The 24,432-nt window shown below is 39.1% G+C and overlaps 1 protein-coding gene across 1 annotated transcript in view; it reads left to right on the plus strand.

The window, feature by feature from the left end:
- LOC139747960 (potassium voltage-gated channel protein eag-like) overlaps positions 1-24,432 on the plus strand; it is a 266,033-nt gene that overhangs the window by 9,720 nt on the left and 231,881 nt on the right. Inside the window, exon 2 of the mRNA XM_071660468.1 lies at positions 12,903-13,083. Within this exon, the coding sequence (XP_071516569.1) occupies positions 13,005-13,083 (79 nt within the window). The 5' untranslated portion in view covers positions 12,903-13,004. The remainder of the gene's footprint in view (positions 1-12,902; positions 13,084-24,432) is intronic.

The raw sequence follows: 24,432 nt of genomic DNA on the forward strand, positions 1-24,432 counted from the left end.
GGACACGAACACAAAAGATAATTGGTCATTAATAAAGTGTGTTAATACAGAAGATAATTGGTCATTAATAAAGTGTATTAATACAAGACTCATTAAAGGGAGCTGGAAAGTAATGAGAGGGGTCAACCTCATCGTCTCTACCTTAGCTACTTTAACGCATAACAAAGACAAATGGTGTTAGAAAAAATATATTAAAATTTGAATTTAACTGAAATATTAAAATTGACCGAAAAAAAAATGGTGAAGTAATTATGTTTTAGTAAGATTATTATCAATTCTGATGATGATGATGGGGTATGATACAAGTGTTTGTTTATCTATTAACTATTTGGGCGATGTTTCTAAGTCTATCCCATTTTTAAGTATAGAATGTAAGATAGATTTTATTTCCTTATTGTGGATGAGTTTTACTATCAATATTATGGGTTGTTTTAGCCTCTAAATGGTGTTTATGGGGACAGAAGAAATGTTTGAAGAATGGGGAGAGAAAAATTATTTAAAGTAGATAAACGAATGTAATTATTAACTGATGTCTGGTATAACAAGAGAGATATGATTAAATATTTCTATATATATATATTTATTAGCAAATTTATATTACTAAACATATAAGATGTCGCTAGAAAAAATTGGTTTTAAGGGAAATAACAGAAAAGACAGACCATAATGTTGGTAAATATTTAATGTGGTAAAAATGTGTCAAACGACAGGAACGTCTTTGCGAAGGAAGATTGTAAACAAAGCCGTGATCATGACGTCACTCAGACCCGGTTAGTCATGGCGTTGATAAAACATTTCCCAGCTCTGTGTCATGCACCACACACCCTCTGGTGGTCGAGTCTGACGCAGGTGCAGCCGACACACAGCGACACTGGTAGGATGAGCCTCGCACACCAAAGCTGCAAAGAATTATGCAAATACATGCAGTTGAACATCACATCCCGGACGCCACTACGACGCTTGAAATCCCACGATGCTTTTGACCGTTGGGCTCAAATGGCGAAATTTAATCGGTATTAAATACTAAAAAAAAAAGCCAGAGTTTTAATTTCGATTTTTTTTTTTTAAATTATAGTTGAGTCTCGTGTTGGGAAATGAAACCCTGGCGTAAGATCAAAATGATAATTACAAATTTCAGATTGTGTGTGTTCAGCGTCTTTGTAAACATATATATATATATATATATATATATATATATATATATATATATATATATATATATATATATATATATATATATATATATATATATAATTTTGTAATCCTTACTATATAGCCACATTTCATATAAAGCATTTTGAAACCTTTCTATTACACAAGCGCTTTTTAGGAGACGCGCATCTTTTCAGTTCATTGTTCAATGATGAACCCACCGGCGGTGTGTAAGTGGCACATTAAACATAAATGGAAAAAAAAGGGAAATATATTTGTCTTTCATCAGAACCAAAAACATTTTGTTTAATAACATTAGCACATGGGACATTCTGGTGTTTTCTTTCTTCCTCCGTGGTTGAATTTCAGGTAGAGCTTTTCATCAATTTCAGATAGTTTTATGATAACTTCAGGTAAATTTTTTTCATTGATTAAAGTTGTTTTTTCATTAATTTCAGGTAGAGTTTTTCATAAATTTCAAGAATTTTTTTCATTAATGTCAGATAGTTTTTTCATAAATTTCAGGTATTTTTTCATTATTTTCATGTTTTTCATTATTTTCAGTTATTTTTTCATTAATTTCAGGAGGTTTTTCATTAAGTTGTTATTTTTTCACTAATTTCAGGTAGTTTTTAAAAATTTCAGGTAGAGTTTTTCATAAATTTCTGTTTCATTAATTTCAGGTAGATTTTTTTGTTATATATATTTTTCTTATTCGATCCTGTGGCTTCTTGTTTATAATTGAGCCGAGGGGATGTCTCGCCTTTCTGATAGTATTCAATAAGTTGATAATAAGGTAATTAGTGTGTGGAAGAGGAATATATATCGCCCTGCAATATTGAAAATGACAACAAGGGTTGATGATCGTGTACTTAGCTTTTAAAAAGACACTAATGAAAATGGCGGAAGGGTACTTAAATATTGCGAGGCAGTAATATCGTAATTTACTGAAAATCGTACAAAAAAAAAAAAATGCTTTTTATCGTACGATTTAAGAAGTTAATTTTCCAGTGGAAAAAAAAAAGAATGAGACTATTGTTTATCATTGGAGACAACTGGACAAAGATAATGTAAATATCGTATCAGGTAAGAATATCGCATACCATAGGAAATATCTCTCTAGAATATCGTGTATCAGTGAAAAAAAAAAAAACTTCAAAAGGAAAGTAGACATCGTATCAAGACACAATATCGCGTTTCGATGAAATATCGTTCAAAGGGAAAAATTATCGTACCGGACGAAAATCCAGCGTTTGGATGTGAAAAAAATTCGTACAGTGGAAGAGGGGGAGAAAAAAAACATAACAGACAAGAAATTTTGAATTATGGATATGCATTTTGCGATTCAGGCGGGAAATGGCGTCGTACGGTAAATAGTCAGCCTGGCTGACGTGATCCCCGGCCATTTATCACGACTATCAGCAGAGGGCCTGACGTTCTTGCCCTCGCCCAGCTGACACTCGGGTTAAATGAAGAGCTGAAATGAAAGAATGTAAAATTTGCTAACGAATTGCCGTAGATTTATACTAAGTGTATTGATTAAGAACAAATTCATATTGTACATATTTTTGTAAATGATAATGAAGTATTTTGTCAGTGTGCAGTTAAAATAAAACACGTTATTGCAAGAAATATATATTTATAATTTTTCTTTGCGTCATTACGAATGCTTACCTTCATCTATCTTTCAATGAATTGGTGGAGTTAATACCCAGGCTTTTGTCAAAGATATTTAGGAGAATAATGTTCGTCCATTACCCATCTTAAAATCATAATGAGGTCTTAGGAAATAATGATACAAAGATTTTCAAAGAACTAGATTAGAACAGATGAATGTCGAATGCTAAAATTATTGGAAACAATGTGTGTGTGTGTGTGTGTGTGTGTGTGTGTTATAATTATCACTACTTCCCCCGCTTGCAAGGTAGCGCCAGGAGCAGATTCCATTAACGCGACGGTACAACCCTTAAGTATGACGCCCTGCCCCTTGACCTGACCCTTGAGGGTGAGGTCAAAAGCCTGGCTAGTACTTAAGGTTCATAATCATCATACTCAAGTTTGATTGCTTGTTTGGGCGCTTTGGCCCTTTCGATTCAAAGACCATACATAGTTTCACTGCTTATAATTACCAGTTTGTAGTTAGTACGTGTTGGACGCTTAACAAATAATATGATTTTGTGCCAATACAAAATTGTCAAAGTGGTTGAGGAAAAGTAATGCGATCCATATGGCCTAATTTACAATATTATTTTCATTTCATTTTTTGCCCAATAATGTATTACGGTAAAATGTTTTCATGGAAAGATTTTGTCTGTGTTTTCCCCTTTGACCCAGTGGTCCCTTGGCGTCGGGGGTAAAGTCATCCCTCCTGAAATTCAGGAATATTTTCCTGTTGCTATTATTATTATTATATTTTTCTAGTATGATATTTTGTTCCGGTATAACAAAACTTAATGATTTTTAAAGAAATCTTAAATTCCTCGAAAAGTTTACCTTGTCGTCCCATCGTGCTCAAGACGTGAAAATTTAGAATTTTGTACGTCAAATTTTGTTTTTGAAGATTAAAAATAATTTTATAATATCATTTCCCAACATGAACTATAAAACACCATTTTTTTTCCTGTGTTTTTTCTTTATGAATTTTTTTCTGGTTAGGGAAGGCTGGAATGTATGTATGAATTGTTTTGGAGTGAGATTTCAAATTTAACTATTCCCTACAGGGTGTAGAGAGAGAGAGAGAGAGAGAGAGAGAGAGAGAGAGAGAGAGAGAGAGAGAGAGAGAGAGAGAGAGCAACGTAATATATACACAAGGTTTCATGTTCATCTGAAGGGAAGGAGATTTTGTGAGCAAATGGGAAACATTTATGTGTTTCTGTGATGGTGTCATTACTATAACTGGAATTAATGTTTAACCACACACACACACACACACACACACACACACACACACAAGGAAAAATGAAAGTGTAAAAAAATGACTTCATCAGGCTTTTCTCATAGCCTATTCTCTATAAACTGAAACCATCTTTAATATTTTTATGTAATAGTTACTTTACCTAACAGGCTTTCAGAGTTAAAAAAAAAATCTTTCATAAATTATTTACGTAATGAAAAAATGTATATATATTTTTTTGTAATAGTTCCTTCATTTAACAGGCTTTTAAAGTTCAAAATCTCTCATAGATTATTTCTGTAATGTCGAAATGTAAACGTATATCTTATTATTACTGCATGCATGCATGGATTTAGTCATGCAATGGTGCATGAAGAACATATAGGTTCATTCGTTTTAATTTGGAATCGTCAACATAAAAACCCAAACCTAACCTAGCATTTAAAGCCCAAACCTAACCTAGCATTTAAACCCCAAACTTAACCTAGCGTTTAAAGCCCAACCCTAACTTAGCATTTAAAACCCAAACCTAACCTACCATTTAAAAACTAAACCTAACCAAGCATTGAATGCCCAAACCTAACCTAGCATTTAAAGCCAAAACTTAACCTAGCATTTAAAAACCCAAACCTAACCTAGCATTTAAAACCCAAACCTAACGTAGCATTTAAAAACTAAATCTAACCTAGCATTCAATTCCCAAACCTAACGTAGCATTTAAAAACTAAATCTAACCTAGCATTTAAAGCCTAAACCTAATCTAGCGTTTACATGAAGCCATCTCCCTCCCCTAATGTTTATATCATCACTACTCATGAGTGATGGATGCTTATCGTGAATATGTGACGCTCATGTGACGCTGGCAAAACTAATATGTAGATAATATATATATTATCCCCCCACCACCCACACACACGAAGATTATACCAATTATATGATTTAACAACAAATCCGACTCCGCCCGCCATGTTGGATCGGATGGCTACCAGTTGCTTAGGTTACACTAAAACACGGGAGAGGAAAGAAAAAGAGGAGGAAACATCCCTTGGTTCGTAAATTCCAGCATTTCCTGACGGTTTTTTTTTTATGGGTCATGCAGAGAGGGAGGAGGAGGGGAGAGGGGGGGCCCTAAAGGTGCACTGCACTCGCGTGCGATGGAGATGATCGCTGACAAGAGTCTTCGCTCGTCGGTCGGCCAAGCGGTCGCCGCCATATTTGTTTCCCTGGTTGCCTCCCCCAGTGTTGGGCGTTATTTAATCTAGTTATTCTTCCTTTATTTGATAAATGTTCTTACGTAGATTATATCCGATCAAACAGTTGACCTCATCTGTTATTTCTCGTATTGTGGGACAGTGGCATATATAGCCATAATTCATAGAAATATAAGATTAAAACACCCGTGTGACATGGTATTTAATGTCATTTAAAGTAAAGAAGTTATTAAAAAAGGATATAAAGGAATAATTATATGGTAGAGTCATGGATGATGGCTTGGTCTTGTGTAGAAAACATATGCTTAGATTTAAGTAGTTGTAGAAATGGGGCCTCACGAGTTTATGACTCCCTACCAGGATAATATAAATAGATATTACATATAAACCATTATTTATATCATGCACGACATTATTACCAAGGTTAACAACCATGCCTAGAGCTTCCACGTCACAATTCCTCGTTCTAATAACAACCCTTCATTTTAAGTTGTAAATTGATCATAATTTAGCAAGTGTGTCATCACCCTTCTTCACTCACACTTAACAACTCACACAACTCACAAATTCAAAGGCTGTTCCTGAAGCATCGTTTAAAATGTACCTGTAAACGATCAAATTGCTCGTTCGAAAACTATGTTTCGGTGTGGCGACTTTAATATTACTACGCTTCTGTTTTACGTTACTAAGTATCTCTATGTGTCACTTATGTTTCTCATATCTTAATATTCCACCTTATCCGTTCCATTAACATGCATGATAGTATATAGTTAATTTATCTTTTGTTAATTCTCTAACTAGGAAAGCAGGCTACCCACACTCCATTAACTATTGCACTGTCAACAACCCTCTTTGTCTCTTCCATGAATTCACTTTTAAACTGCTCTTACATTTCTATCTTTAGCATTACTTGTAGATATCGAAACGCCTTCATAACTACCCATTTTGCATCTATCTAATGAGCGTAGACTGGGAACAGCCATTCTCCTGCTGAACCCGCCATTTTACTCATACAGTTTCTTGCACCACATGATCCCATCATTGCTAGCGGTTGAAAGCCCCCTAATTGGCTAACTATCTAACCATCAAATTGGTCTGGATTCATGTAGGGAGAACACATTAAGTGGTACGAGGCCAGGCCAAACCCAACTGCCACAAAGAAGTCCCTACAAAACATAATGACGTGTAAGGGTTTGGCTTCCATGGCCGACCCCACACACTGGGCTGCCAGGGCCGGCCAGCCAACCTTTCTCTTACCAGGACGGTGAAAGATAACTAATAAAAAACGCCACCATTACCTTATAAAACAGAACCCAATATTGCATATATTGCGTAAAATAAGCATGACTAGTTTAGAGTAGATTGTATGAGGAAACTATTCGTTTGGGATGTCACATTCAAGAAGATTAACGATGTAGTTGGTTGTTTCAGTGTTCTACTGGGGAAAAAATGGCGGAACGCTTACAGCTGTCACTGTTTACCTCAGCAACACCAAGCGATATCCACAAAATGCATAAAATAATATATATTCAATACATAAAAAGAACAGGAGTATATTTAAAGAGATATTCCATGTAAAAAAAAAATATGTAAATCAACTCAAAACACGATCTGGCAATTGTCCCTCCATTAACCAATGAGAGATAGAAGCTCATTTGATACCTCAATCCTCAATCGACTTATTTTATACACTTTACTAAACAAACTATTACCGAAAAAAGAAAAAAAAAACAGGAAAGGGAATAAATGGAGTTTCATTTCCATCTAGTTAATTTCTCCCGGTCTCAATGGTTAAGTTACATGTTAACGGAAGAAAGTTTTTTAATTGTTCGTTTTGGTTACGTCACGGGCGGGGAGGGGGGGGAAGCCATGCAAGAGACGTGAGCGATGCGTCTTGTTGCTTACGTCCCTGGCCACATCATGATGATGTCCATCCAAAGTTTTGCTTGTGTGTCTGTGTCTGTCTTTTTACTGTTTTACGCCGGTGTACGCCCCTCCTGGACCACTTACGCAAGAGGTAAATGAAGGCTAGATACGTAGTTATGTCTTGTTTGCCAACACTGTAGCCATATTTGTATAAATATCTGTAGGACGAAAAATTGTAAAATTCCCTTAAGATTTTTAATGTAGAAATTTTTTATATATAGTCAAAGAACCTGGAAATTGTATATATAAATTGGATTTTATACTCAAGTATGGCGCAAAGTAGACGTAATTTCTCTTTGGTAAACGATTTTAATGGTTTTATTCCTCGTTAGGGCCAATTAAGTTTAAATACCTGTGGAATGGTTGTGAATTTAATGTTAATTACTCGTGGTTCAACATGATTACGTGGATTTCGGTTTAAACCATTAGGGATAATGCGTGACTGGTTTTGTTTTTTCTTTATGTTCCGGTAATTAGACTTCCATGACCACTACAGCGTGGCCATTGACAGGTCGTACCGTCGTGTGATCAAGGGTCGTGCCGTCGTGCTCAAAGATCGTACCGTTGTGTGCTCAAGGGTCGTACCGTCGTGTGCTCAAGGGTCGTATCGTTATGGTCAAGGGTCGTACCGTCGTGTGCTCAAGGATCGTACCGTCATGCTCAAGGGTCGTACCGTCGTGTGCTCAAGGGTCGTATCGTTATGGTCAAGGGTCGTACCGTCGTGTGCTCAAGGGTCGTACCGTCGTGTGCTCAAGGGTCGTACCGTCGTGCTCATGGGTCGTACTGTCGTGCTCAAGGGTCGTACCGTCCTACCTTCTAGTCGTACCGTCGTGCTTGAGAGCTATAGATAAGATAGTGAGTTTGTTATCAGATAAACAAGATATTACGCAATATAATCTAATTTAGACTTTAAACCCTCGGTAGTTAGCGTTGCTGACTATGGTGTGTGCATTCACGGGCCGCCCGCCGTCGAGCGCATAGGTTCGAATCCTGGGTGTTGGATGTCGGCCCACAGTCAATCCAGCTGTTCATCCACGTCTTAGGGGGTTGGTCGGTAAAATAGGTGCCTGGCTCAGACTAGGGTATATATATATATATATATATATATATATATATATATATATATATATATATATATATATATATATATATATGTGTGTGTGTGTGTTGTGTACAAATGAGTGAACGATAGTTTGAGTGTCAACAAACAATTTATAATCCTCCAGTTTGGTGTAGTTTTAGGTTTAATGTTACTGAAAGAAAAGAGAGGTTTAAATATGTGTATTGTTATGCCTGCAATTATGTAGTTAGGGTCGTATTTTCAATTTGTAAACGAAGTCATTCGTTACAAAGGCGAACAAATGATCGTTATTGTGTTTGGATGATGTATGACCAGAGCTGTGTTCGAGTATGTGACCAACTTTATAATATTCTTTTAAGATATCTATAACTTAAACAACTTTGTGTTTCCAAATGTTTCCCATGGAACAGGGAAATTTTACGCTCAGAAAACATAGACAAATATAATAGCTTCCCCTGTAAAGCCGTTCCTCCGTTTTCTACAGGTTGATCTGCGTTTTCTTTAAACGACCACAAGACGCGGTGCTTTGAGGGATGAATTTAAATTCCTACCATACGAGGTTGTAGTATCAAGGGGGGGGAGGGGGTTATAGTAAGTTGTGACTGTGGACTTGGGAGGGTAAACAAGGGTTGTTTGGGGTTAAAGGAGGCAGTTTAAGACTTAGTTATACCTGTAGACTTTGGAAAGACGAAGGGAAACTTCACTGTTGAAAAGGGTTGTTAGTTATAGGGTTGTTGGTTGTAGGGTTGTTAGGTGTAGGGTTGTTCGGTGTAGATTCACTGCGAGTGGATGGTCTGAATTAGCTTACGATTGTTACGTAGATGCTCATAGGCTTTTGAAACAATTCGACTCCATTGATCGTTATGTTAACTCGGGTAACGACCATTGTCCTGTAGTTTGGGCGGGGCATAGTGGACGATTGTGGGTCAGGAGTTCATGATCATAGCATGACCTTCATGTCTGTGCTTGTTATCATTTAACTGGTAGTTAATAAGATTTTAAACATGTTCTTAATAGCTTTCGTGGTGACTTTAATTTAAACGTCGCATATCATCTGAGAGAAAAATGGTCATTTTAATGTACAATTCTTGAGTGTACAAGTGTACAACTGTGTCTATGGAAGGTTGTGAATTAGTTGTAAGAATAACCTAAAGTGAGTCTATTTAGATATTGTCTGTGTCGTGACATCAGTAAGGTGTTATTATTAAGTTATAACAACCGGGAAATAAGTATATGTCTGTTGTGATGATATTATAACATGCTACTGAATAATGTTGAGAATACAACTTCTCGTAGTTATAAAGTAGGGTTATGCGATGATAAATAAACATTACATTACACAAATGACTGTTTAAGCACGTACTCTGCAGTACATCATGGTACATAGGTTTTTGAGATAGGTATTTTAGAATATGTGTGTGTGTGTGTGTGTGTGTGTGTGTAGACTCTTTTCTATATAGTTTTTTTTGGGGACAATTAAACCCCCTTGAAGTCTTCACTAAATTTAAACCAACATCTAACTTGCCCACCTCACCAAACCTAACCTTACCCAACTTATATATATATATATATATATATATATATATATATATATATATATATATATAAATAGATAGATAGATAGATAGATAGATATTCTTCGTTATTTAGATATTTATAACCCATGGGTTGTGTGTGTGGGGGTTGAATTGGGTTATTTTTTGTGGTCGTGATTGTAGTGATGGGGAGTTGTATAGGTAGATGAGTAATCCATAACATTTCATACATACGAAATTAATGGATATTGTTTGCCTATTTGTTTGTTTGTTTGTTTACAGTGAGTATAGTGAGTGTGGGTGTGGACTCATGTGTGTTTACATCAACACTTGGCATAACAAGTGAATGCATTTCCTGCGTTTGTTTACATTTGTGTTTGTGTTTACCTTCCTCTCGACAACAACACAGTACAGAGATTTTTTGTTTGTTATGGCCCCCCCCCACAACCCCCCCCCACTTTTTTCCCCAGTTCAAAGTGTATTTTGTAAATTATGGAAATAATTTGAATATTTATATTTTCTTATTCTATTCACGCCATTGGAGATGGATTGTTTGTTTGTTTGTTTGTTTGTTTGCTGTAGTTTATATGTCCGAGGAGAGAGTTCGGTTTATATCATTCATGATTCGGTTTTAATGATGATGTGAGAATTTGCATAAATGTTCTGTATTACTCGTTAGACAAGGTTGAGTTATGTACTGCATTATCAGAAAATAAATAATAATTATAATAATAAAAATGTTAATGATAATGATTATTATGATAATGATAATTATAATAATAATGATAATGATAAAGATAATACTGATATTAATACTACTACTACTAATAATAATGATAATAATAATGATATTAATAATAATAATGATAATAATAACTAATGAAAATAATGATAATAATATTAATAATATTATCATTATTATTATTATTATTATTATTATTATTATTATTATTATTATCATAAATATCTACAATGAGAAGATATCTCAAATGATATCTATTAAATGTAGGCGTTTAGAAAAAATAACATATAAATAACGCTAAAAAAAAAGGGAATTTAAATGCCGTTGTGATAAAATGGTTAGCGTGTGAGAGTGAACGCCCCACAAGCAGTCATGTGTTTGTGTTGTGCAAAGAAAATGTAAAAAAATGTTTTTGTTCCATGGTTCTTCAGCATGTGTTGACCCCCTTCCCCACATTTTTTGTGTTCATTGATCGTTTATATAGATTGCGTTTTTTTGTTATTGTTGTTGTTGCTCTGTGTGTGTACTCACACTGGTTTTGACCGCCGTAACGGATGGCGTATAATTGATACGCAGTTGATTGCTTAACGCAACCCCTTCCCCCCCCCCCCCCACACACACACCTTCAAGTAGCGTTTTTTCTTTTTTAAACAAGGTTCTGCTGCGTTTTTTTTTTTGGGGGGGGTGTTACCTGAACATCTGACCTGGTGTTGGCGTTTAAAATAGAAAAAAGAAAATTAGATTCTTACGCATGCGCGTAGCTACTATTATACGTTGTATTAATTAGCATTTATAAATATATTAATTATTAATTAGCGTCGTTTAAGGGATGATAATTGCATTACTTACTTAATAGTATTTCATTATCGGCTTTATCTCTCTCTCTCTCTCTCTCTCTATATGGGGTAGTTAACGACAGTGTTCACTACCAACGAGGTAGTTTGAGAGAGAGGAAGGGGAGGGGGGGGAGGCCTGTGATTGGCCCATCACTCGCCCCGTCACTAGTTCTCACGGCGGAGGGCGCAGAACGAGGCTAACGAGCCCCCCCCCCCCCCTCCCTCCCTGGTGGTTCGTGATTACATCAGTATCGTCATTATCAGACGTAACCATCAGTCCCTGCCACGTGGTGTGGTACAGTCGGCCATGTTCGTGTGCGGTTGTTAACTAGCGTAACGACGCCTTGTTATCATATTGTGGGGGGGGGAGGGGGGGAATGGGGAAGGTGGGTAGAATTGGTTCTTCGTGTGTGTGTGTGTGTGTGTGTATGTGTGTTACGCTGTCTCCCGCGTTTGCGAGGTAGCGCAAGGAAACAGACGAAAGAAATGGCCCAACCCGCCCACATACACATGTATATACATACACGTCCACACACGCACATATACATACCTATACATCTCAACGTTTACATACACAGACATATTCATATATACACATGTACATATTCATACATGCTGCCCTCGTCCATTTCTGTCGCCACCCCGCCACACACACACACACACACACACACACACACATATATATATATATATATATATATATATATATATATATATATATATATTGCAAAGGATCACAATTTTGCGCGTGATCAAGTATATTCCTATGAGTCCACGGGGGAAATGAAACACGATGAGTTCCCAAGTGCACTTTCGTGTAATAATCACATCATTAGGGGAAATATAATATAATATAATATAATATATATATATACATATATATATATATATATATATATATATATATATATATATATATATATATATATATATATATATATATTGCGACATTGGATGGCTACATATTGATATATACCTAATCATATACCAAGTTAAACTATGCTTCAGGTTAATACTATGATCGACTGTTTGATGAATGTATTGGTGACTTAATGATATTGATGTCGCTATATTGATTTTGAACATTAGAAAAACACCATATGATCATAGATTTTGAGAAATGAGTCGACTTAGAATATATGTGTTTATAAACGAGTGGATATGTAATATTTGTGTATATGTTGTTGTAGGTAAATATTGATAATATTTATAGAGTATATGTTAATGAAAGATAGCTATAATGTCTATTCTTTCCCTATATCTATCTCAAAACTGATAGATTATGTACTGTTAAACTGATAATTTTATTTAATGATATACCCCCTGGGGCGCGGGTGGACAGTAGTAGGAGTGTAGATGGAGTATATATACATAGTTTACATAGGTAGAGGAGGTAAATAAGCGTATGTATTATATGATTTTTTGAAGAAATAAAAAAACTTTTTTTTAGTGTGTTGCAGGAACCGCCCCGCCCGGGGAGGGAGGGAGGCGATAGTAACCCCCCGCCGTTTGTTTGTGTGTTGCAGGGGCCGGTAGTAGGAGTGTGGGCGGGGTAGGAGCGTCCAGCCAGCGGGCGCCCGCCACCCGCCACTACACCACCACACCCCCCTCACACCTGCCCCCCAGCCATGCCGGGGGGAAGAAGGGGGCTTGTGGCCCCACAGAACACCTTCCTGGAGAATATCATCCGCCGATCATCATCACAACGTAAGTGTTACGTCACACACACACACACACACACACACACACGTGCGCATGCGCACCTACCTCGTCTTGTGTTGCGACCCATCCTCCTCGTATGTGTTGCTGTAGCGTAGTCTGGTCCAGTACGTCGGTGTTGTAGTGTTGATGTATTTAGTTGTATATCTCTCCCCCCCCCCGCCTCCCTCCCCTCTCCCTCCCTCCTCCCCACACACACCCCCTTTGCTCAAAAGGGGTGTGTGTGTGTGTGGGGAGGGGGGAAGGGAATTTAGATGTTGCATTGACCCTTTCTTTTGTTTTTCCCCCCTCTCCCCATACCCACATTTCCCCTTAATCCCCGAGCACAACGGTACAGTCCTTCCCCTCCCCTTCCCCCCTCTCTTTCTTCCCCCCCCATCCCCCCTCCCCTTTGAGTACGACGGTACGACCCACGCGTCATGACGGCCTAGAGAGAGAGAGAGTCTCTCTCTCTCTCTCTCTCTCTCTCTCTCTCTCTCTCTAAGACGCCATCTTGCTTGAACATCGTACCGTCGTACCAAAGTGGTTTGCACCGTCGTATTTATGTATTCCTTCCCCCAGGATCGTACCGTCGTGTCGTACCGTCGTATATATATATATATATATATATATATATATATATATATATATATATATATATATTGACAGGCGCGCGAAAGAGAGACTTTTGGATGTAAATGTGCTGAGAGGGGCAACTGGAGGGATGTCTGATCATTATCTTGTGGAGGCGAAGGTGAAGATTTGTAAAAGATTTTAGAAAAGAAGAGAGACTGTTGGGGTGAAGAGAGTGGTGAGAATAAGTGAGCTTGGAGAGGAGACTTGTGTGAAGAAGTACCAGGAGAGATTGAGTACAGAATGGCAAAAGGTAAGAGCAAATGACATAAAGGGAGTTGGGGAGGAATGAGATGTATTTAGGGAAGCAGCACTGGCTTGCGCTAAAGATGCATGCGGTATGAAAAAGGTGGAAGGTGGGCAGATTGGAAAGGGTAGTGAGTGGTGGGTTGAAGAAGTAAGATTGTTAGCGAAAGAGAAGAGAGAGGCGTTTGGACGATTTTTATAGGGAAATAATGCAAATGAGTGGGAGATGTATAAAAGAAAGAGGCAGGAGGTCAAGAGAAAGGTGCAAGAGGTGAAAAAGAGGGCAAATGAGAGTTGGGGTGAGAAAGTATCATTAAATTTTAGGGAGAATAAAAAGATGTTTTGGAAGGAGGTAAATAAAGTGCGTAAGACAAGAGAACAAATGGGAACTTCAGTGAAGAGGGCTAATGGGGAGGTGATAACAAGTGGTGGTGATGTGTGGAGATGGAGTGAGTATTTTGAAGGTTTGTTGAATGTGTTTGATGATAGAGCGGCAGATATAGGGTGTTTTGGTCGAGGTGGTGTTCAAAGTGAGAGGGTTAGGGAGAATGATTTGGTAAACAGAGAAGAGGTAGTAAAAGCTTTGCGGAAGATGAAAGCCAGCAAGGCAGCGGGTTTGGATGGTATTGCAGTGGAATTTATTATAAAAGGGGGTGACTGTTTTGTTGCCTGGTTGGTAAGGTTATTTAATGTGTGTATGACTCATGGTGAGGTGCCTGAGGATTGGAGGAATGCTTGCATAGTGCCATTGTACAAAGGCAAAGGGAATAAAAGTGAGTGCTCAAATTACAGAGGTATAAGTTTGTTGAGTATTCCTGGGAAATTATAAGGAAGAGTATTGATTGAGAGGGTAAAGGAATGTACAGAGCATCAGATTGGGGAAGAACAGTGTGGTTTCAGAAGTGGTAGAGGATGTGTTGATCAGGTGTTTGCTTTGAAGAATGTATGTGAGAAATACTTAGAAAAGCAAATGGATTTATATGTAGCATTTATGGATCTGGAGAAGGCATATGATAGAATTGATAGAGATGCTCTGTGGAAGGTATTAAGAATATATGGTGTGAGAGGCAAGTTGTTAGAAGCAGTGAAAAGTTTGTATCGAGGATGTAAGGCTTGTGTACGTGTAGGAGGAGAGGAAAGTGATTGGTTCTCAGTGACTGTTGGTTTGCGGCAGGAGTGTGTGATATGTCCATGGTTGTTTAATTGTTTATGGATAGGGTTGTTATGGAGGTGAATGTAAGAGTTTTGGAAAGAGGGGCAAGTATGCAGTCTGTTGTGGATCGGAGAGCTTGGCAAGTGAGTTAGTTATTGTTTGCTAATGATACAGCGCTGGTGGCTGATTCGTGTGAGAAACTGCAGAAGCTGGTGACTGAGTTTGGTAAAGTGTGTGAAAGAAGAAAGCTGGGAGTAAATGTGAATAAGAGCAAGGTTATTAGGTACAGTAGGGTTGAGGGTCAAGTCAATTGGGAGGTAAGTTTGAATGGAGAAAACTGGAGAAAGTGAAGTGTTTTAGATATCTGGGAGTGGATTTGGCAGCGGATGGAACCATGGAAGCGGAAGTGAATCATATGGTGGGGGAGGGGGCGAAAGTTCTGGGAGCGTTGAAGAATGTATGGAAGTCGAGAACATTATCTCGGAAAGCAAAAATGGGTATGTTTGAAGGAATAGTGGTTCCAACAACGTTATATGGTTGCGAGGCGTGGGCTAGACTAGAGTTGTGCGGAGGAGGGTGGATGTGCTGGAAATGAGATGTTTTAGGACAATATGTGGTGTGAGGTGGTTTGATCGAGTAAGTAATAATAGGGTGAGAGAGATGTGTGGAGATGAAAAGAGTGTGGTTGAGAGAGCAGAAGAGGGTGTTTTGAAATGGTTTGGTCACATGGAGAGAATGAGTGAGGAAAGATTTAGGGAACGAGGAGAAGTGGGAGACCAAATTGGAGGTGGAGAGATGGAGTAAAAAAGATTTTGAGTGTCGTGACCTGAACATGCAGGAGGGTGAAAGGCGTGCAAGGAATAGAGTGAATTGGAACGATGTGGTATACCGGGGTCGACGTGCTGTCAATGGATTGAACTAGGGCGTATGAAGCGTCTGGGGTAAATCATGGAAAGTTCTGTGGGGCCTGGATGTGGAAAGGGAGCTGTAGTTTCGGTGCATTATTACATGACAGCTAGAGTCTGAGTGTGAACGAATGGGGCCTTTGTTGTCTTTTCCTAGCGCTACCTCGCACATATGCCGGGGGAAGGCGTTGTTACTTCATGTGTGGTGGGTTGGCGACGGGAATGAATAAGGGCAGACTGTATGAATTATGTACATGTGTATGTATGTATATGTCTGTGTATGTATATATAAGTATACGTTGAGATGTATAGGTATGTATATGTGCGTGTGGGGACGTGTATGTATATACATGTGTATGTGGGCGGGTTGGGCCATTCTTTCGTCTGTTTCCTTGCGCTACCTCGCTAACGCGGGAGACAGCGACGAAGTATAATAAATAAATAAATAACTATCTCCCTCAGGATCGTACCGTCGTGCTCTGAGTAATTAAGCCCTTTATAAAAACACCAGAACCCGGATCATAGACCAGCTGTGGCATTTTAAAAAAAAATAGGGCATTTTTTATGGCATTTTTTTATGGCTTTTTTTTTTAAATATGGCGTTTTTATATGTCATTCTTAGACATGACATTTTCTTATATGGCATTTTCTTTTTAATAAGGGCCAATCCATCCATCCATTTTAAACGGTAATAATGCTACCATTGTATGAGAAATATGGTGATTGCATTTATACATAACTTGTGAGTTTGTTGAAGTTTTACATTAGTTAAGAAAGATCACTTGTTGGTTTCGTCCTTTCTTTTTTGTTTTTTAATTTGTTGGGACGTGTTATGATCTGGTCGTGTGGTGGACGAGGTATTCCTGGTCCACCTGGTCGACTCAAACGACCGGACGACCACTGTGTCGTTTAGCGCCCGACCAGCCAGGCAATCAACCAACCCACATGTCGTCTTCAGAAACAGATATATATATATATATATATATATATATATATATATATATATATATATATATATTGCTCGGTGGTCTCTCTCTCTCTCTCTCTCTCTCTCTCTCTCTCTCTCTCTCTCTCTCTCTCTCTCTCTCACACGCACACACACACACACACAGCCTATTCAACATGTAGCTTAGTGACCAACCAACCCCCTCCCCCAACAGCAGCACGACCCCTCAGTACGGTACGACCTCTCAAGCACGGTGATATGACCTTTTAGGGTATGGCGACGTGACCTCTGACCTTGACCTTCGTCGGATAAGGTCGTGGGACTAGTGTTTATTGCCTCAAGGGTCGTACCGTTGTGCTCAAGGGTGTCGTACCGTCGTGCTCAAGGGTCGTACCCTCGTGCTCAATGGTCGTACCGTCGTGCTCAAGGGTCGTATCGTATTCAAGGGTCGTACCGTCGTGCTCAAGGACCGTACCGTCGTGCTCAAGGGTCGTACCCTCGTGCTCAATGGTCGTACCGTCGTGCTCAAGTGTCGTATCGTATTCAAGGGTCGTACCGTCGTGTGCTCAAGGATCGTACCGTCGTGCTGAAGGGTCGTACCGTCGTGTGCTCAATGGTCGTACCCTATTAGTGTGAGCAACATTAACAGCCTCGTACACTAAACCACCCATTAGACTGGCGTTCCCCAAAAGCACATATGTACCACACATATTCGCCAGGAGGAGAAACCTTTAGTACATATTTGTTTACATAGGATCGCATGGAAGAAATACAAGATTACATTTTCTTAAGCACACATCTGCTGTCACACATAGTCGACACGCCTTACGTCTGGTTACTGTGTGGTTTGCTGGTACAAATTGGACCTTGTTACTATTGCTTCTCGTCACACACACACACACACACACACACACACACACACACACAATTCCCCCTTCGCCAATCATTGCCAGGCAGGGAGGGAGGGTGTGTGTGTGTGTGTGTGTGTGTGTGTGTGTGTGCTGTGGGCTTTTATGGACGAGCGGTTGTTAGGAGGGGTCAAAGGTCATTTGCAAGGTCACTTTAGAAAGACGACAGTTGCAAATGGTACGACAGATATTAGTGGATATTAAAGTTGTGCATCAATTTTTTTAATTTCCACCTCCCCCACACACACATACTCCTATTTCGTTGAATCTCTCTTTATCCTAACCCGTATTGCATGGTTGTTTGTTGTTAACTACCCTACTGCCTCTGTAATTAACACCCCCCACCCCCACCCCCACCCTCCCCCTTATTGTCAAAGATTTCCTATACGTATATTGATAGATATTTGAATATTGACTTGATATATTATACTCATCATAAGAATCCCTGTCAATTTTTAAAAATATGTAGTTTCTCTCTCTATAAAGACATGTGAATATGTGGTGATATATATATATATGTATATGTATTTATTGATATGTATATAACACTAGTTTGAATTGTACTGAGAACTTATTAACTTACTTACAGAACAAGGTGGGTTCAGCCTATCTCATGGGAGCTCGGCTACTTACTTCCCCATTCCCCAGGGTGAAGGTAAAATGATATATAGGGACGAGCCTGGGGGAGCCCCTGCCCTACAAAAACAACCCCCCCCCCCTCTGAGAATTAGGGAGGTGTAAGGTAAACGAGAGGAAGGAGGGGTGTGTGGTGGGTTGGTGTGGTGGCATACACACACACATACACACACAGACACACATACACACACACATACACACATATAGCCACCCAACACCCTTCCTTCACCCCCCTTCCTTCCTCCAAAAAACCCACCCTTAAAAAAAAAGGAGTTGCTGGCCTTCAAAGAGAGAAAGAGAGAGAGAGAGAGTTGAGTAAGAAAGAGAGAGAGAGTGAGTGAATGAGTGAGTGTGTGTGAGAGAGGCATCTACATCACGAGCCCCACCGTGGCGCTACCACACACACAGGGGAAAGGTGTAGTAGATAGGGTCGTACTGTAGAAGTATTTAGATAAATACATGTGAAGTAGTTAGAGGAAAACAACCATATTGTCAGCCAATGTTCTTGTGGATGTATGTTGGTGTGGTAGCTGCCATATAAGTGAATCTAGATTACATTTGTACTTCCAGATTACATTTATGAATCCAGATTACATTTATAAATCCAGATTACATTTATAAATCCAGATTACATTTATAAATCCAGATTACATTTATAAATCCAGATTACATTTATAAATGCAGATTACATTTATAAATCCAGATTACATTTATAAATCCAGATTACATTTATGATCCAGATTGCAATGATTCTTGGGTGCATTGTTGTCTAAGTGAATTCAGATTACATTTATGATCCAGATTACATTTATGATCCAGATTACATTTATGATCCAGATTACATTTATAAATCCAGATTACATTTATAAATCCAGATTACATTTATAAATCCAGATTACATTTATAAATCCAGATTACATTTGTACTTCCAGATTACATTTATGAATCCAGATTACATTTATAAATCCAGATTACATTTATAAATCCAGATTACATTTATAAATGCAGATTACATTTATAAATGCAGATTACATTTATGATCCAGATTACATTTATAAATCCAGATTACATTTATGATCCAGATTGCAATGATTCTTGGGTGCATTGTTGTCTAAGTGAATTCAGATTACATTTATGATCCAGATTACATTTATTCTTGGGTATTCTGTTGTCTAAGGGGATCGAAATTATATTGATTCTTGGGTCTTCTCTCTGTCGGTGGGTTGTGTGGGTGGGGTAGTGGTGGGTGTGGGGTAGTGGGTGGGTGGGTGGGTTGTGTGGGTGGGTGGGTGGGTTGTTGTTATGGTGAGGTAGATGGGTGATAACATGAGAGGTGGTTGTCTTAAAGCTGCATGACCTGTTGGGGAGGAGGAGGGGAGAGGGGAGGGGAGGAGGAGGGGAGGAGGAGGGGAGAAGGGGAGAGGGGAGAGGGGGCACACCAGAGGGGTGGATGGGTGTGTGTGTGTCTCTCTATCTTCCCTACCTCCCCCCCCCCCTTGTGTGTGTGTGGGTGGGGTGTGTGGGTGTGGGGTGTGTGGGGGTTGTGGGGGGTTTGTCGTCGTCTGGCTGGCTGTGGAGCCGAGAGAGAGAGAGAGAGAGAGAGAGAGAGAGAGAGAGAAGCGATCGAGCCAAGGGGGCGCCCCCCCCCTCCCCCTCCCCCCTCCTCCGGCAGGGCTGGGGCTGGTTGTGTGTGTGTGGGCCCCCCTACCCCCCCAGCAGCAGGGGTTGTGAGTCATGACCAGGGCTGTTCTAGCCTGACCCCAGAGTGCATGGGGGGGGGGGGGGTGACTCTCACATGACACCCCCCCCAGGCAGGCCGGCGTCTGTCGTGGCTGTTGAGGTTCAGGCCACTTCCCCATGTCGGTGAGTCAGGGTGGGGTGTGGGGGGGTGGTGGTTGGAGGGTGGGGGGGGGTGAAGGGAGAGCCAGGCCTTAATGTGGTGGGACGTATGTGGGTCAGTGGGACGGTCTGGGATAACCACTGGGATAACCACTGCATCATCTCTACAGCAACGAGACGTTTTCTTTTGAGGTGGTGGGACGATTGTATGCCCAGTGGAATGGGTGGGTAACGTGTTTAGTTTCTTTGTTAGACAGTGGGGAACTGTGGCTAATGGAGAAAGGTTCCTTGGGTGATGTAGTGGTGTGACAGTGGGGAACTGTGGCTAAAGGATGATGTAGTGGTGTGATTTTGCGGGTCGTAACATTGGCCCTTAGAGAGAGTAGGTGGGTTTACTAAGGGTAGGTGGGTTTACTAAGGGTAGGTGGGTAGGTGGGTTTGCTAAGGGTAGGTGGGTAGGTGGGTTTGCTAAGGGTAGGTGGGTAGGTGGGTTTGCTAAGGGTAGGTGGGTAGGTGGGTTTACTAAGGGTAGGTGGGTAGGTGGGTTTGCTAAGGGTAGGTGGGTAGGTGGGTTTACTAAGGGTAGGTGGGTAGGTGGGTTTGCTAAGGGTAGGTGGGTTTGCTAAGGGTAGGTGGGTGGTGGGTTTAAGAGTAGGTGGGTAGCAGGGAAAGGTCTATGGAATGGGAGGGAGGGTGAGTGGGTGGGTCTGTGTCCAAATGGAACAGATATGACTATTAGCATAACAGAAAACCTTAGGGAACAGTGTTCTACCTAATGGGTCAAAATGGTAGTTTCTTTCGAGTGTAGTAAACAGGAGGTCATTTTAGGCTGATTCGTTAAACAGACGTGGGAGGAGAACACTGTATTTCAAAGAGCCCATCATTCCCCTGCCACTTTGCGGAGCGCAGCCTCGCAGCTGAGGTAGTGTAAGAGGAGTGACCTCAAAATGATGGTTAGGTAGTAGTAATAATTGATGATTAGGTAGTAGTAATAATAATGGGGTTCCTATCTACGTCTCTTCCTTGTATAAAAACTGTCATATTTCTCTCTTGTGTCTCCCCTGATGATGTGATTATGACATGAAAGTGCACTTGGGAACTTATCGTGTTTCATTTTCCCCGTGGACGCATAGGAATATATATATATATATATATATATATATATATATATATATATATATATATATATATATATAATATATATATATATATTGGAAAGGATCACAATTTTGCGCGTGATCAAGATATTCCTATGAGTCCACGGGGAAAATGAAACGCGATAAGTTCCCAAGTGCACTTTCGTGTAATAATCACATCATCAGGGGAGACACAAGAGAGAAATATAACAGTCAGTTGATATACATCGAAGAGACGAAGCTAGAACGCCATTTGGTAAACATGTGATTGTCCAAATCTCATAGGAATATATATATATATATATATATATATATATATATATATATATATATATATATATATATGTATATATATATGAGATGGTTCTTGGAGCAAAAGAAGGCCATTCAGGAGTATAGAGGAAGTCTGGAGATGAGAAGCGACCCACTGAATTTGGATGGCTCCCAAGACTGTCCCTGGGACACACACACACACACACACACACACACACACACACACACACACACACACACACACACACACACACACACACACACACACACACACACACACATGGTCGTTCTGGCGATATGGGAACAGATCCAGTGGGCCTGGAGCTAGGTGGGTGTAGTAGAAGTGCTTGCCAGGGGAATGTAGGTGGGTGTAGGTTCTCAAAGGGGGTGTTTAAATGGGACGATTCTTTAGGCCAATGGGAATGGTGAGTTGGCTGAAAGGGGGGGGGGGGTGGAGGGGAAGGGGGGTGTTAATGTGACCATTTCTATGGTATTGGGAGAATGTAAACAATGTGGCAAGGGGTATTTAAACACGTGTGTGTGTGTGTGTGTGTGTGTGTGTGTGTGTGATCAGTGCCTTCACAGTGGGAAAGATACAGTGGTAGTAGATAAGTAGATACATTGATAGATGGTATTCTGAGAGTGTTTATGACCCCCCCCCCCCTCCCTGCAGAACTCTGTACTGGTATAGTACGTTAAATGGTAGTTAATAGACTGTGTGATGGTACATTAACTTGTAGTTATAGACTGTGTGATGTACATTAACTGGTAGTTAATAGACTGTGTGATGTACATTAACTTGTAGTTATAGACTGTGTGATGTACATTAACTGGTAGTTTATAGACCGTGTGATGATGGTACATTAACTGGTAGTTGATAGATTGTGTGATATACATTAACTAGTAGTTGATAGACTGTGTCATGTACATTAACTGGTAGTTGATAGACTGTGTGATGATGTACATTAACTGGTAGTTGATAGACTGTGATGATGTACATTAACTAGTAGTTTATAGACTGTGATGATGGTACACTAACTGGTAGTTTATAGACTGTGTGATGTACATTAACTGGTAGTTTATAGACTATGTGACGATGGTACATTAACTGGTAGTTAATAGACTGTGATGATGGTACACTAACTGGTAGTTTATAGAGAGCATGCTTTGAAGTATGTAACGAGAAATGTACCTCCTTCCACATACTAATACTTAACTTTTAGGTTAATATATATATATATATATATATATATATATATATATATATATATATATATATATATATATATATATATATATATACATATATATATATATATATATATATATATATATATATATATATATATATATATATATATATATATATATATATTCCTATGAGTCCACGGGGAAAATGAAACACGAAAAGTTTCCAAGTGCACTTTCGTGTAATAATCACATCATCAAGAGAGACACAAGAGAGAAATATAACTTCTCCCTTGCCAAATGCCTTACTAGAATTACATGAATATATTTCAAACTGATATGGTCATAAATATATATATATATATATATATATATATATATATATATATATATATATATATATATATATATAATCTCATGAGAAGCAGGACTTTGTCGATGGAGGCAAATGTTTATGAAACAAATCGTTCTGAGAAGATACATTCCTTAACACTGCTAATATATATATATATATATATATATATATATACAGATAATGTTTATCTGTGGACCTAAATGCTCATGTTGGATGAAGGAATATTATTTTGTTGTCAACAAATGCTTGTGTAAACTGGGAGAACAGTTGTTTATATAGGGAACAACAGCAGGAGCAATGTGTATATGAGACCTTTTGTATACTTTACATGCAAATGAGGCTCGGAATGAGGGGGGGGTAGTTTACTGAGGTTGTTAGATAGTGACAACCAAGTTGAAGCTAAATTATGTAGTTAAGGTCAAGGGAATGACACTACGTGGGACTATAGACAGTTAGCTATATGACCGTTGTCCTGTAGATGGTTGTAAGGTAATTACCTCTGTGATGAGGTGGTGGTTGTACATTGTTGTGCACGGGTTGTTACAATACTAGGCCTTCTTCTCTTACAACTTTGGGTCTTTTATTGTCTGTTAATCTTATGAAATCTAAAATGCTTGCAGTCACTTTCTAGGTTCATTCCATGGATCAATAGCTCTAGGATAGCTAAATGTCTTGTGTAAATATATTTTTAATATTTTATTTGGACCAATTCTTGACGTAGAAGTCCCACGTTTAGAAAACAACTGATCAATATTTACCTGTTCAGTTGGTTCACAAACATGTTGTTGATCATGTCTTGTGTTGTGTGTGTGTGTGTGTGTGTGTGTTTGATGTTATGGTTTTGTGTAACTCATTGAAATACAGTTTGTGGTTGTGTGGTTGTGATTGTAGAACAGTGATCATAGTATAACTATAGTATAGTATAGTACTATAGTATAACTATAGTATACCACGAGTTACCATGAGTTACCACGAGTTACCACGAGTTACCACGAGTTACAATGAGTTACCACGAGTTACCACGAGTTACAATGAGTTACCATGAGTTACCACGAGTTACCATGAGTTATAATGAGTTACCACGATTTACCATGAGTTACAATGAGTTACCACGAGTTACCACGAGTTACCACATTGGAC

The sequence above is a fragment of the Panulirus ornatus genome, chromosome 71 (genome assembly GCF_036320965.1).
Source record: "Panulirus ornatus isolate Po-2019 chromosome 71, ASM3632096v1, whole genome shotgun sequence".
Lineage (NCBI taxonomy): Eukaryota > Metazoa > Arthropoda > Malacostraca > Decapoda > Palinuridae > Panulirus > Panulirus ornatus.